Here is a 15,450-nt window from a genome sequence, read left to right on the forward strand (position 1 = left end):
ACTAAATTGGTGCTCTTCCACTTGAGTCACAGCTCAACTTCTGGATTTTTGCTGGCTAATTAGAGCTAGAAGTCTCATGGGCTTTTCTTCAGGCTGCTTTTTGAATCATGATCCTTAGATGTTAGCCTCTTAAGTAGTTAGTCTTACAGACATGAGCCATTAGCGCCCAGCTCCTCCCACCAGTTTTAACTGTGTTTATATAAAAATGTTAATATGGTAAGGTGAAATACATATTCTTGATTGTAATTTTTATTATTAAAATTACAGTTGAATTTGTGTGTGTGTGTGTGTGTGTGTGTGTGTGTATGTGTGTGTGTGGTTAGTTGGAGATAAGAGTCTCATGGACTTTTCTTCCTGGGCTGCCTTTCAGCAGTGATCCTCAGATCTCAGCCTTCTGAGGAACTAGGATTACAGGCATGAGCCACTGGCACCTGGCTCCCTAGCTCCTATTTTAACAGTTAATATTTGCCTTTCATGTTCCTTCATGACGCTGAGGATTTGCCTGAACATTGATGGCCATTGTCTGCCTTAGTAACTTTGAGATTGCCCAAAGAATGTTTCTTACAACATTCTCTTGTGTTTGTTTGATCTTAGTATAAACTACAAGACGGAGAGAAACTTCAGCAAACACCCTCAGCATCAGTTATTTCAGGAGATTTTCACAGCCTTAGTGAAGAACAGACTCATATGCAGGTAAGACTAACTCTGGATAGACAGACTTGCTCCCCCCCATTACTCCCCCACCCCCACCCCGTGTAGCTGCTTTAGCCTCTGGTATGTAGAGTATGGCTTTGAAGCAGTTGAGATGATTGGACACAGTGCCAGTCAATAACATAGAGGGAAGAGCCTTGAGAAGGAGAGAGTGGGGCATCGGTATAGTTTACTGAGAGCTCTCTGGTCAGGCACTGAATCCATCTGCATCTGATGACTGGTAAGGTGAAGCGGGAAAACACTCTGTTACGTGTTTTCTGGGTCTTGTTTCGTTTGTGCCAGTCCTGGGGATTGAGCTTTCAGCTTCTTGTTCTCCCTTGACTTTTGTGCTCTACCACTTAAGCCACGGTGCTACTTCTGGCATTTTGCTGGTTAATTGGAGATAAACATGTCAGGGATTTGTCTCATTGGGCTGGCTTTGACCATGATCCTCAAATTGCAAGTCTCCTGAGTAGGTAGGATTATAGGCGTGCGCCACCAGCATGAGTGCCTGGTGTTTGCTCAATTCTTTATGGCACACATTAAAACTGCTGAAAGATATACAAACATTGCAAAGGACTGGAAGTTATTCTCAGCTTGAACAAAGAAGAATAATGATGAGCAGTAAGTAAATAATCATGGGTAAAATGATACTAGAAAACAATGTTCTTTAATATTTTGGTATCAACAAACAAAGATGCTTCAGGAATTGCTACTTTGGAGAAGTATAACATCTCAGGGCAAGACTTGACATCAGTTAGTTCAAAAGGGCATTCCCCTCCCCCCTCCACATACACACTTTGTGCTAGTACTGGTGCTTGAACCCAGAGTCTGGACACTGTCTGTTAGCTTTTTCAGAGTTTCCTGCCTGCGCTGGTTTTGAACCACAATCCTCAGATCTCAGCCTCTGAATACCTAGGATTACAAGTGTGAACCACAGGCACCCACCCTCAAAGGGATCTCACCAATCCTCAGTCTCTCTATTCTTAGCGATCTCTTATTCTTTGTGAAGAAAGAGACACCCTAGGTTGGATGAAATTACCTCCCTGTAACCTGAGAAGTCCCTGGAAATCCTCAAAGTAGGAAGAGTACTTGTCAACCTCTGTGAGTTCATAGCAGGAGAAGGAATTTAGGATATGGCACATCAAAGCATTCTTTTCTGTCTGCCTTTGGCTGCTGACAGTTCACAATGTTCAGTTCTATTCTCAAAGCAGGTCTGAGTAAAAGTTGGATTAAACATGAAGCTCTTTCATTGTTGCTTACCTCAGGCAATCTTGCTACGATGGCCAGGACTGGCTTTCCCCACCGCTCTTCCTTTAGGCATATACAAGAAGATCATCTCATGGCTTTTTCTCACGTGGCTTCCTATCCCAGTCCTCAGTGAACATCAGATTTACTGCTGGAGCCGGGCCCTGGTGGCTCAAGCCAATTGATGATCCCAGCTACTTGGGAAGCTGAGATCTGAATATTGAGGTTTGAAACCAGCCAGGGTAGGAGAGTCTGTAAGACTCTTAGTTCCAATAACCACTAGAAGCTGGAGAAGGAGATGTGGCTCAAGGAGTAGAGTACTAGTTGTGAGCCAGAGAGCTACAGGACAGTGCCCAGGCTGTGAGTTTAAGCCCTAGTACTGGCAGAAATAAAATCAAAGATTTAGTGCTTAGTTGCTAAACAAACTGATGAGCATCTACAATGTACAAAGAAGGGAGTGGATAAGGGGGAAGGAAGGAAGGGTAAGCACATAAGGATGAATAGGATGTGGAGTTTTTCCCTTCCTGGACACTCAATCCAGCTGGATGAAACTGGACAGTGGGAGCTTTGGCTCTTGGTCCAATTCGGATTGTAGGCAAGGTGAGGCATATTGAGGATGTCGAGCCACTTGGTTTTGCCCTGAGAACACGGTTGGTTGAGAGCTTAGACCCATCTGTGGAGTGTGACTACTTCCAGTTCCTCCTCCATTTCTGCCTAGTTGATAATGATGTTAAACCAATCTTGCCTTGGAACTATAATTCTAGAATGATCAAAAGCCCCCCTTTGCCTGTCCATAGCTACGGAGACCAGCCGCCCCTTGCACTCTTCTGGCTTTAGCTGGAAGTCCACCTGATCCATTTAGCATGTCTTCATCCATCCAACCCTCCCCTCACTTTCTGAAAAGGATAAGCTGAACCCAAGTCTTTGCTTAGCTAGTCAAATACCCTGTCATTTAAGCCATACTTTCAGCCCTTTTCTGCTTTGGTTAATTTTTCAGGTAGGATCTTCACTTTTGTCTGGATCAGCCTCCAACTATGATCTTCTTACCTCTGCTCCCTGAGTAGCTGGGACTACAGGCATATCTAATTGCAACAAACTTATTATTTGAGATATTAGTAACTTTTTGGCCAGGCTAGCCTTGAACCTCAATCTTACTACTTTTACCTACTAAGTAGCTGAGATTATAAGAGTGAGCCAGTCTACCAAGCCTACAACTGTTTTCTTTTTGAGTTTTTCACTTGGTTGTCTGCATGAAGACCTCACCTTGTAACCAAGAGGTGAGATGAGAGGTTGGAAGTCAGGATAGAGGGAAGATTCTCTCCAGTGTTTTGAACCTACTGTAATACTTTTATTTTTTAAATTTAATTTTATTGTCAAGGTGATATACAGAGGGGTTACAGTTACATAGGTAATGTATTTTTTTTTCTTTTTGGTCAGTCATGGGGTTTGAACTCAAGGCCTGGATGCTGTCCTTGAGCTTTATTTGCCTAAGGCTAGCACTCTAGCACTTTGAGCCACAGCACCACTTCCTGTTTTTTTGGTGGTTAACTGGAGATAAGAGTCTCACAGATTTTCCTGCCCAGGCTGGCTTAGAACTGTGATCCTCAGATCTCAGCCTCCTGAGTAGCTAGGATCATAGACATGAGCCACTGGCTCCTGGCCCCACTGTAATTCTCGAAGTTCATGAAGTTGATGGAGAGATGTGTGTTCTGTGATTTCACCTCATCACACGGTACAGAGAAAGGTCAATAGGCATTTTGCTGCCAGTCCTGGGCACCAAGGTGCGGTCTGCCAGCTAGTTCAGAACTCACTTAGAAAGGTCATTGAGTGAGTCCCATGAATTGTAATGGAGAAAGGTTTGGTGCTTTACCACTGAGCAGCCCTTGATGCAGAGAAAGTTTTAGTAAGCCTGTGTGCAGTTTCAGGTTTGTGTCTGTATGTACTTAAAATCTGATGATCAGTTCCTTCGATGGTTTGGGAAGAGCTTTAATATCTTGTTCCTTCTTGTCTTCATCTCTTTTACGTTTGTTGTTGCCTTTTAAAAGCTTCTTTAGTGCTAAGGATAGAAGCCAAGGCTTTGCCACACTCCACGTGAATTGTACTGCTGAGTTTCTGAAGAGGAAGCTTCTGTGCCTTGAAGGTTTTCCCTCTCTTACCTCTGAGCCTATGCCAGATTAGTTCTCTGCCTAAAGCGCTGTACTCTGCTCCCTTATGGATCCAGCCTCTTCTGGCTTCTCATCCATAACCCTCCCCCTCCCTTCCCCTGACACCCTCTGGGCCCTCTGCCCTCAGTACACTTTGAGCTTCTGGAGCCTAGGGTCTGGTCTTTATCCTCAGTGTGTGTTTTGGAGAGAACTGAGGTTGACATTCTTCATTTGGAATTTCTTTGCATTAAATTATTTTGGTTACTTATTAAAAATTGTTTTTGAGGGCAGGGGTAATGGCTGAAGTGGTAGAATGCCAGCCTAATAAGTGCAAGGCCCTAAAGTTCAAACTTCCAAGTACTGTTAAGTTAAAAAAAAAATACAGAAAAGTAGCCTCAAGTCATGATCCTCCAGGTCTCAGACTCCTGAGTTGCTGAGAGTTACTGGCATCTAGCTATAGTTTTATCTCTCATGAAATGTTATTTGGGGTTTCTCCCACACTTCAAATGTACACATATTAATCCCTCCCCCTCCCCCAAAACTGTAAACGTTATTGCAGTGGAACTGATTCTGAAGAAGATCTAGTCTGTCTCATTGTGTGGATGAGTGAGCTGAGAAGTTAGGCCCTAGGTCCTGAGGCTGAGTCTTGGCTGCTGGCAGCCTTTTCCTGTGCCTTTTGTTCTTGCTTTTAACTTTCTCATGAAAGCAATTGTTATTTTATTTTATGTATTATTTATTTATTTTTGTGCCGGAACTGGGGCTTGAACTTAGGACTTGGGCATCGTTACATGTCTGTTTTTTGTTTTTTGGGATTTTTTGTTTTTTTTTGGTGGTTAATTGGAGATAAAAGTCTTAGAGACTTTCCTTCCTGGGCTGGCTTTGAACCACAATCTTCATATCTCAGCTTCCTGAGTAGCTAGGATTACAGATGCGAGCCATTGGCTTATAATCTAGGTTTTTAATCATGACGTGAACTTTTGGGAGCTAGGCGGTGAGCAGCAGCCGCATTCCAGCAGCCCCCGGCTCCATGGCTCAATGCCACCCTTGTGCAAACCCTCTTGTGAAACCTTTGGCATCTGCCTCAGTGTGCAGATTCACTTAAACCACTTGCGCGCTTACTAATCTCAGTTGCTGCCATTCTAACCCAGTAAACAGGGCTCTCTCCTATCACACAAGGTTTTCTTCCACTGAAAAAGAACTAGAAACCCCATATACAGACTACATCCTCATGACATTTCCCCCCCACCCCACCCCCTAATCTCTATAGCATACCTCATGTCATCATTGGATGCTGACAGCCAAATGGCCCAACCTGGGCCCAGTGTTGTGTATTAATAGTCCTGAGGACACTGTGATCTAAGTTCAAACACAGAGGGGAGAAATGTCTGCCCATCTAAACCTGCTTCTGTGTGTCTGGCACATTGCAATGCATACAGACAAGTGGATCTTTCCAGGGCTATCTCAAAGACTCAGAACCACTTTAGCTGGCCGGTCCTGTCCCCATACTAAACACACATGATGAGATCTCCTGCGGGGCCGGGGGGGGGGACCCATATGAAGGATGGGATGGCAGAACCTGGCTTGGGACTCTGCCACCCCATAGAAAAACACATCCTTCCAGTCTGTCGCTGTCACTCTGGGGGATTGTCTGGTGGCTGGGAGTTATGTTCCTTGTCCCCCACCATTGTTGGCCTACAATGGCAAGTATCAGCTTACAGAGCATGGAGTCCCCTGGAACCCCATGGCCTGTGCCCATGGCTGCATCCTCATGTGGGGGGCAAGGAGGAATAGGGAGTGGTGGGGGGGGGGCAAGAGAAAGCGGCCAAAGAGACAGCAAGTGCTCTCCTTCAGAGGTCGAAGCTCGGGAGAGCCAGAGGACTCAGCCATCAGGAATTCTATTTACATTTACACCCGAGGCCAGAACCACACTGAAATATTAATAGCTTAGGACGTCAGTTCCCGAGGTTGCAGCTCAGCAGTCCAAAAACCATTTGCTTAGGCCAGAACGTTCAACCCTGACACGACTCTATGCCCTTTAATTTACTGTCTCTCCTTCAGTAGTAAAAGCAAACAGAAGTCCTTTCGGGAATTTTTTGTTCTTTTCTTTTCCTTAAAGGGCAAAGGAGGACACAGGAAAGGCCTTTTTATGCTTATTTGAATAAAAAAAAATCCACAGGAGAGCTGGTGATTTTCCTCATAGAGACGGTCTATTGCCAGCAGGGGCATGCGTAGTAGTGGCACGAGCCATCTCTTAACTGTCCCCTGTCGTTTCCTTTTAAATAATTAAGAGCCACTTGAGGGCTTTTTCTATTAGCGCTTTGGCATGGAGTGTCTTGGCAGTGTAGTTTGGACTGTAAACCCCAGCACCTGAGAGGGTATTTGTAAAAACCTGTGTGTAAAGATTAAGAGATTTTTTTTGTTGTTCTGTACTTGGATCCTTAGAGTAGACAGAGATGAACAGGTATTCCCAAATCTGTCATATTTTCCTCAATGCAGGGGATTCACAGTTTGAGCCAAGATGAGCCATAGTTCAGTTATGGAGTGTCGCCAGGGCTTGATTCACAGCCCTGGGCTTGGATGAGTTCCTTCATTTCCCAAGAAACTAGAGTGTGTCCCAGAGGTCCCAAAGGGCCACAGGCCAGGGGCTCGCTCTGGAGGAGGATGTGTGGGTGGTGGGAAGAGGAGTTCTCAGGAAAGGATGCTCCAGAACCTCCGTCTTTGCAGCCCCTGCGGCCCCCTCCCCCCACTCAGCCACCCACTGCTGGGAAGAGACAGCTGTGGCATCTATATTATTTCAAAAGCCAGGGCAGATTTTAATAACCTCCTTCTTAATCCTATCAGTTAACATTTAAAAGGAAGGGGAATTTACGTGCTCTTTCTCAGTGTACTTCCTGGTTTTCACTTCTTAGGCTGGCTCTTTCTGGCATTTGTTGAAAACAATATAATTTCCCTAGCTCCTCATCTATCTATCCTGTTTCAGCACCATGTGGGGTGGAGTGATAGGCTTTATTGATTGATTGATTGCTTGTACCGGGCCTTGAACTCAGAACCTCAGCTTTTTCATTCATGACTTCCTTTTTCCACTGGAGATAAGAATTGGTCTGCCAGGTCTGGCTCTGAACCTCAGTTCTCAAATCTCAACCTCCTGAGTAGCTAGGATTACAGGCACGAGCCATCAGTGGGCAGCTTACTTCTGTGTGAGATGAACTCCTGATGTGTTGTCTCAAATTTATGATTCTCTTGCCTCAGCTTCCTGAGTAGCTGGGATTACAAGGCATATCATTGTATCCAGCTCTCTTGACCATTTTCACTACATTGTCTACCAGCTTCAACTGGATACAGTACAAAGAACAATGAAAGAAATTGCTTGCAGTGGCCTATGAGGGCCTGGAAAAACCTAGATGAGCCCCAGGGAAGTGAACACCCCAGCACGGATGCTATCTGCTTCTTCCAGATACTCTAAGGTCACTCATGACTGCAAGGTCACACAGCACACTAGACAGACCCATCCATTCCTGAAAATGATGGCATAGCTTTTATTTTTCTGGTGTTAGGATTTGAATTTCGGATCTGGTCCCTTAGCTTTTTCACTCAAGGCTAGTGCTCTACCACTTGAGCCACATCTCCACTTCTGGCTTTTTGGTGGTTAATTGGAGATACAAATCTTGTGGACTTTACTTCCTGGGCTGGCTTTCAACCATGATCCTCAGATCTCATCCTTTTAGGATTGCAGGCATGAGCCACCAGGGCCTGGCTGGTTATCTTTCTGAAGCTCGATTCTCAGTGGTTATTACCTAAAAGGCAGTGATCTGTGATGTCTGGGGAAGAGGAAGAAGATGGTGGCATCCAGTCTGAGGCTGAGGCTCTACAAGTTGTTCTTCTCCATGCCAGGCACACAGCCCCCTTCAGCAGGAGCCTTTAAAAATAAAAGGAAAACATTTCTGTTGTCATGCATATTTAAGGCGTGAACACTAAGTCGTTAGGAGGTATATTCTTTATTAAGTTGGGTCTAACTAATTATTAGTACTGTTATTTACTTTGCTTTTAAAAGTACCAGGAAATATTGAGTCAGTGTGGTTACTATGAACCCTGTAAGCAGGGAGCCTCTGTTTCATGGTGCTATACAGATGGTCAATTGCATCAAAGAAGCCACAGGTTCAAGGACCAAATTAACAATCCCATGGCTGACTCAACTGAAATAAGTGGAATGTGTTCTTTATTTTCCTTTACAATTGTGTAGGATTCACACCGAGACTTTAAACATTTTTTTTTCTTTGTTCTTCTTTCAGAGAGTGGGTTAATCGAGCCCCATCCATCCATTTTCTGAGAGTGTTAATTTGTCTGAGGCTACTAATGAGGGATCCGTGTTATCAGGTGGGTTGGAAAATAAAACTCCTATATTTTGCTTGTTATGGGGGGCTTTTCTTTGAAATAGGCGCTGTTAACTTTTTAGCTTTTTCTCACAATTTGGTCACTTCCCAGTGCGGGACCTATTTCATGTGCTTTTAAAAATGATTTAGAAGGGCCTTGGGTCACGCTCTGTGTATTTCTACCACACCATCCACAAGGTTTCAATGGATTGAACTTTTGCTCATGTTTGCATTGCTGCCTGGCCTTTTCAGCCAGTTCAGGACATTCCCTGGGTCACACCTTCAAGCATGCACCAGCAGTGACAAGCTGGGGCCTCACTGTGTGGCTCTGGAGGTAGCCATGAGAGCAGGGCTGCAGCCCTACTGACTGCTCCTGAGCCCATCCCTTCCCGCCCCACATCCCAAGCTGGACCCCAGGTGAGCAGAGGGAGGACCTCTCTCTGCTCCGCCCATCTTGGAGAAGGTACTAAGCCCCAAATCTTCCCCTTGTCTCTCTAGCAAGTTGAGTGTGCTGCCTCTCAGATTTTAATGTTGCACAAGAATCACTTCCCTCAAGATTCTGTAAATGTGGATTCTGGTCCAATAGGTTCATAATTCTGCATTTCTAATGAGCTTCCAGAAGGTGCCCAGGCTATTAGCTCATACCTGACATTTCTGGACCAAAAAGTTATTATATCCTGTCCTATCTTGTAGAAAGATAGAAGATATTCATTCATTCATTCATCCTCTCTCTCTCTCTCTCTCTCTGTTTCTCTCTGTCTCTCTCTCTCTCCTATGTTTGTTGGTACTAGGGCTTTAACTCAGGGAATTGTGTACTTGCTTGGCTTATTTTGCCCAAGGCTGGCACTCTACCACTTGAGCCACAGCTTCACTTCTGGCTTTTTGGTAGTTGGTTGGAGATAAGAGTCTCACAGATTTTCCTGTCTGGGCTGGCTTTAAATAATAATACTCAGATCTCAGCCTCTTGAGTAGACAAGATTATAGGCATTAGCCACTAGTTCCTGGCAAGAGAGTAGATTTTTATAAAGCAGCTATTCTCCAAGGTCAGGAAGCATTAGAGATGTCTGAAGGACATGAATTTTGTAGCTCAGCTTTATGGTGTCTAGTTCAGTAGGTTTGGAGTAGGGAGGGATAATACATGTTTCAACAAGTTCCAGCGGACGTTGAGGCTGCTAGAAAGAATGCCATGGTGTGAGAAAGGCTCAAGATAGCTTGCGGATGGTTGCGTCACTGTGGCCTGTGAAGTATCTCAGGAGTGTTTCCATTATTTGCACATGCTTCTGTACTCCTCACAGGTTATTTTTTTTTCCTAGGACAGATTTCCTTTCATGCCTCATATTTATAAGCTACTGGGAAACTCATAGAAACCGAACATTTTAGACCAGATTCAATTTTATTTATGACTTCTTACTTAAGTCAGAATCTGTTTCCTTTCATTAATATACACAATCATCTTTCTCAAATTCTGCACTTAAAATAAATGTATTTTGAGCTGGGTGCTGGTGGCTTGTGCCTGTCATTCTAGCTACTCAGGAGGTCTGAGGACTGCTGTTCAAAGCTAGCCTAGGCAGGAAAGTCCATGAAACTGTTATCTCCAGTTAACCACCAAGAGAATGGGAAGTGGAACTATGGCTTTGAACAGAAAAAGCCAACGGAGAGCCAAGTCCCTGAATTCAAGCCCCAGTACCGGCACACACACACACACACACACACACACACACACGTGCACACACACACACGTGCACACAAGCATATACACATACACAGTGCATTTAACTTGACTTGCTCTGATTTGGATCTTCTGGGGCTTGTGGTAACTGCACATCTTTCCCTTGGAGAACTCAGCCCTGCCTCAGACTGTATTCTAAACTGACCTTGGGCGATTGCAGGTTAGCTAATATGTCTCTGGAGAGCCTCCACATAGCTTCTTCTCTAACATCCTTGTTCTTGTATGGCAAGGCCCGCCCTCTGGCGCCGTGTGCTGTGCATTTCTGGGCTGCCTGTGGGCTCCACACATAGGGGTGAACTGTTGGTTTGGCTCTGTACCAGCGTGTGCTCCTCCTTCCCACTTACTGAACCCAAGCACCCTCTTTTGCCACCTGACATGTCTTAGTTTGGATGAAAACAAGGTAGATATAACAATCAAGAGAAATATTGAAGGAGGAAGATCTAGCATTTTGACTTGCAGAAGTTAGCTCAGTCTTTACCTTAGAGATAGTCTGTGTATTGATTAAGGAAATGGGTAGCAATAGAGTCACACTTGCCTTTCTTCAACTAGCCCTTGATGGAATGGAAGAGGGTTGATTACACTGTTCTCTAATGGAAGGCATGCAGGGACCAGTTTGTAGAGGAGATTTTGTTACCAAATACATATTAAATTCAGGCCCCAGATCACCAGCCTTTCCGTAGAAGGGGATTCTCCTCTCCCGGCCCTGCTGCTGGCAGTCTTCCCGCTCAGAAGAGCATGTGATGTCCCCAGCCGTTGTGTAACATCCTGGGTTGCCAAGAATTGTTGGGCAAGGTCATAAAAGCCATGCTGCGGTTGACAGCTTCTGCTGCCCGGTCTCAGGAAGCCGGTGCCAGCCCTGCCATTCCTGCCTGTCTTGGAGAGTTGGTGTGAAACCCCATTTCCACTTCTCATGCTCAGACCCTTGCTGCCCTTGTTTTTTTCCCCCTTAGATTAGTATTCATGTTACAGAGAAGCTGGAAGCCTTATGGGAATTCATGCGTTTTTTATTTTATTGTCGTTTGAAATCTGGGACTTCTCATGTAATTTTATTTATGCAAATAACCAGGGTCTTGTTGAAAGAGAATGTGGCAGGGGCAGGTCTGGAGGGGTGGGGAACTCTATTTCTAATCAGCTCCTGAGTGAGGCTGTACTGCTTGGCTTACCTACACTAGACAACGGCCCAAATGAAGGTGCTGGGATCTGGGTGATGCTTGGCTCCTCTAGGATCTGTGCCAGGCAAGATGGCTTCCTTTCTTAGTCTTAGGGGCCTCATGGAGACATGGAAGAGTTGAATGAAGCTGCGTCTTCAATCTCTCCAGTGTCACCTTTTATGATGACCAAGGAAGAACTACCAAACGCGAGGAACAGACAGTGTTCTGAGCACATGTCTATTGTTTCCCTGTCCTCCCAACCTCCATATTCCAGTAACCAGTTATTTATTTAATTTTGTCAGTCACAGGGCTTGAACTCAGGCCTCAGGGATGTCTTTGAGCTTCTTTTTTTTTGGCCAAAGCTAGCACTCTACCACGTTGAGCCACAGCGCCACTTCCGGTTTTCTGGTGGTTAATTGGAGATAAGAGTTTCACAGACTTACCTGACCAGGCTGGCTTCAAATTATGACCCTCAGATCTCAGCTTCCTGAGTAGCTCGGATTATAGCCGTGAGCCACCCACACCTGTCTTGGTTATCTTGAATGTGACAGGCACGTCACATGCTGAATTTCCCACATTTCCATTAGAATGAGAATCTTCTGGAAACAATCACAAATTGAACCACTCAATGAAAAGGTCCCAAACTGTACTTCCACATGGCCCCCATCCTTCATGTATCTCCTGTTGTTTTTCTCTTCTCAGGAAATACTCTACAACTTGGGTGGTATTGAGAACCTAGCGCAGGTAAGGGTCTTTTGTGCATCTTGTCTTGCCTCTTCATTCTGTGCCATGCTCTGGGTAAGGATTAGGGTGTGTGTGTGTAGGATTAGGGTGTGTGTGTGTGTGTGTGTGTGTGTGTGTGTGAGAGAGAGAGAGAGAGAGAGAGAGAGATCAGAAGTGTTGTAGTATGCTGTGAGGTACTACTTGTTTGGGGAAGAGGGAGTTGAAATGAGTGAGCTCGAGGTAGACACTCACCGGGCAGGGAGGGATAATAATTTCTTTCTGGATAATTGGGTTCATTTTCATCAACCTGCTGAAACAAAAAAATGTACTTTAACATGTCTTTGGTTAATGATGACAGGAATCAGGCATTGGCTGGCAAGCTAAGTTGTCAGTGTTGCACAGAAAATGGGATGGGAAATGAATTATGATGTTTAATTTCTTTAAATAAAAATAGTATGCTCACAAAGATATTGATAAATAGATGAAGTAAGGAATGACTTGGATTTCATTATTTTTTATCCTTTGAAAAATATTTTTATAACCTACTGCATATAGTTTCTTAATCTTATGTTTTGATAGTATCCTGAATTGTATTTGAGGGAAAGGAAGCAGGGGAAGATTGTAGATGCTGAGCAAATCAAAGGCTTGAGTTTATTAGTACATGTGATGCTTTGAAGTGGCCAAGTCACCTATAGTGTATACAGAAAAACTGACTTGTATTTTTATTTATTTATCTTTTTGTCTGTTGTGGAGCTTGAAGTCAGGGCACTGTCCCTGAGCCTCTTTGTGCTCAAAGCTAGTGCTCTTCCACTTGCCATTTTCTGGCGTTTAGTTGGGGATAAGAGTCCTACAGACGTTCTTGCCTGGGCTAACTTCGAACCATGATCCTCACATCTTAGCCTCTTGAGTTGCTAGGATTACAGGTGTGAGACACTGGCACCTGGCCCTATAACTAGTATTTTTAAGGAAATATTTCTGCCATACTTAGGATTATGGGCATTATGTGTGCTAGACAAGTGTTCTATCACCAAGCTACATTTTCAGTCATTAATAAAACACACACACACACACACACACACACACACACACACACATGCAAAACACCATTTTGAGGCTAAGTCTTGCTGTGTAGCTCAGTTGGGCCTTATACTCAGAAACCTGCTTCAGCCTCCTGAGTGTTAGAATTCCAGATGTCTACCACTCTAGCTTCCTAAGAATGATGTTGATAATAAATCCATGTTTCTGAACTATGATCCTCCTATTTAAAGTCTCTCTTTTTTGGGAGGGGGGTCCGGTCGTGGAGCCTGAACTCTGGGCCTGGGCGCTGTCCCTCAGCTCTTCAGCTCAAGGCTAGAGCTGTACCGCTTGAGCCACAGCGTCATTTCCGGCTTTTTTCTTTTTGCTTATGTGGTGCTGAGGAAGCGAACCCAGGGCCTCAGGCATGCAAGGCAAGCGCTCTACCACTGAGCCACCTTGTAACTCTTGTAACTGGTATCATAAGTACATATCTCCATACCAGGCGCATTGGTTTAGATGGGGTCTTACTTTTTGCCCGGGCTGAACTTGAACTGTAACCCTCTTGATCTCTGCCTTATTAGCTAGGATATAGGTGTGTACTGCCACGTTATTTTATTCTTATTAGTAATATCAGCCTTCATGCTGGTTAGGTGTCATTTTGTATATTATAAAATAAAAGGTTACTAAAATATATGCAGTTGTTATAAAGAAATCTTCTAAAAGGTACATCAAAGAATTCAATTTGTATGTACTGTGTAACACACACACAGATCTACACACACACACACACACACACATTCCTTATATTCCCTTCCTCCTTCTCATATTTGGGTACTAAATGAGACCATTAACTTGCTCATTTACGTATTCTGGTGCTTTTGCATGCACCCAATCTCTAGATGGGCCCCACTCTCATCTACAAGACCTATAAGAAAGCTAGAAGCCCATGGAAGAAATCAGGAACAAGAAGCAGAGTAGGATTTGGTGCCCGTTGCGCCACCTAGAGCCTATTTTAGGAACTGCATGCTGCTTTGTGCTCTTGACCGGCTTTGTTGTCCTTGTAGTACATGGAGATGGTGGCTCACGAGTACCTTGGCTACGGGGAAGAGCAGCACAGCGTGGACAAGCTCGTCAACATGACATGTAAGGCACGCGGGCAGGGATGTGGCGAACTTCCTGCGCTTGCTAGAATAGGCAAGATGGCACTTACCTTCAATACCTAGGAATGTCTCCATTCTCTGTGAGGGTATGAGAGTCTGCAGATCATTACATTCAGTGGCAAAATATCTCCAGCACAGAGACTTTTCAGTGGCAAAAGATCTCCAGCACAGAGACTTTCTAAAAGTCTCTGTGCTGGAGATCTTTTGCCACTGAATGTAATGATCTGCACATTATTTTGGAAAGCACAATTTATTTTATGTGAGGAGGCTCCCATATCCATACACATACATTTATATCTTAAGGTTATTATTTTTTTATTATTATAAAGGTGATGTAGAGGGGTAACTCTTTGATAAGTCAGGCAATGAGTACATTTCTTTCTGGACAATGCCCCCTTCCTTCTCTCTCTCCCAGATTTCTGCCCGCACGGTGTATAGTTCTTTTCCCATGTAAAGTCTAGTGAGTACCACGTCCACCCTTTGGCCCTTCATCCCTATGCACCCCCATTGCCCTCTCAAAGACAGATAAACAAACAAGACAAAAAGAAAAACAAAGACCTTTTGTTTCTATTCCTCTGAAGAGCCTCTGAGTTCTGTTAAAATGTCACAGATGTCAGCTGTCACGTCCAAAATTTGATTAGCAATAAAGGCTACCTTAGAATTTAGGACATCCACAGCATTAAAAAGAAAAGGTAATGCCAGGCACTGGTGGCTCACACCTCTGATCCTAGAGACTCAAGAGGCTAAGATACAAGGATCTAGCTTCAAAGCCAGCCTGGAAAGGAAAGTCCGAGACTCTTGGGGGGGAGGTGGTCCAGTTGTGGGGCCTGAACTCTGGGCCTGGGCGCTGTCCCTCAGCTCTTCAGCTCAAGGCTAGCGCTCTACCACTTGAGCCATAGCACCACTTCTGGCTTTTTTCTTTTTGCTTATGTGGTGCTGAGGAATCAAATCCAGGGCCTCATGCATCCAAGGCAAGCGCTCTACCACTGAGCCACCTTCCCAGCAGTCCGAGACTCTTATCTCCAATTATCCACCCAAAAGGTCATGAGTAGAGCTATGGGTCAAGTGGTAGAGTGCTGGCTGTGAGCATAAAAAGCTAAAGGACAGCATTCAGGTTCTGAGTTCAAGCCCCAGTACTGGGACAAAAAAAAAAAAAAGGAAAAAAAGAGAAAAATTTGGTGTGAAATATAGTGAAATGAGGATGTAGGTCTACTCTGT

The 15,450-nt window shown here is 44.5% G+C and overlaps 1 protein-coding gene across 1 annotated transcript in view; it reads left to right on the top strand.

Moving 5' to 3' along the window:
* Nucleotides 1-15,450, top strand: part of Nek10 (NIMA-related kinase 10) — a 153,621-nt gene that overhangs the window by 14,428 nt on the left and 123,743 nt on the right. Inside the window, exons 5-8 of the mRNA XM_013010302.1 lie at nucleotides 595-693; nucleotides 8,372-8,456; nucleotides 12,035-12,076; nucleotides 14,137-14,215. Coding sequence (XP_012865756.1) covers nucleotides 595-693; nucleotides 8,372-8,456; nucleotides 12,035-12,076; nucleotides 14,137-14,215 — 305 coding nt within the window. The remainder of the gene's footprint in view (nucleotides 1-594; nucleotides 694-8,371; nucleotides 8,457-12,034; nucleotides 12,077-14,136; nucleotides 14,216-15,450) is intronic.

Source organism: Dipodomys ordii, unplaced genomic scaffold (genome assembly GCF_000151885.1).
Source record: "Dipodomys ordii isolate 6190 unplaced genomic scaffold, Dord_2.0 Scaffold12, whole genome shotgun sequence".
Classification (NCBI taxonomy): Eukaryota; Metazoa; Chordata; class Mammalia; order Rodentia; family Heteromyidae; genus Dipodomys; species Dipodomys ordii.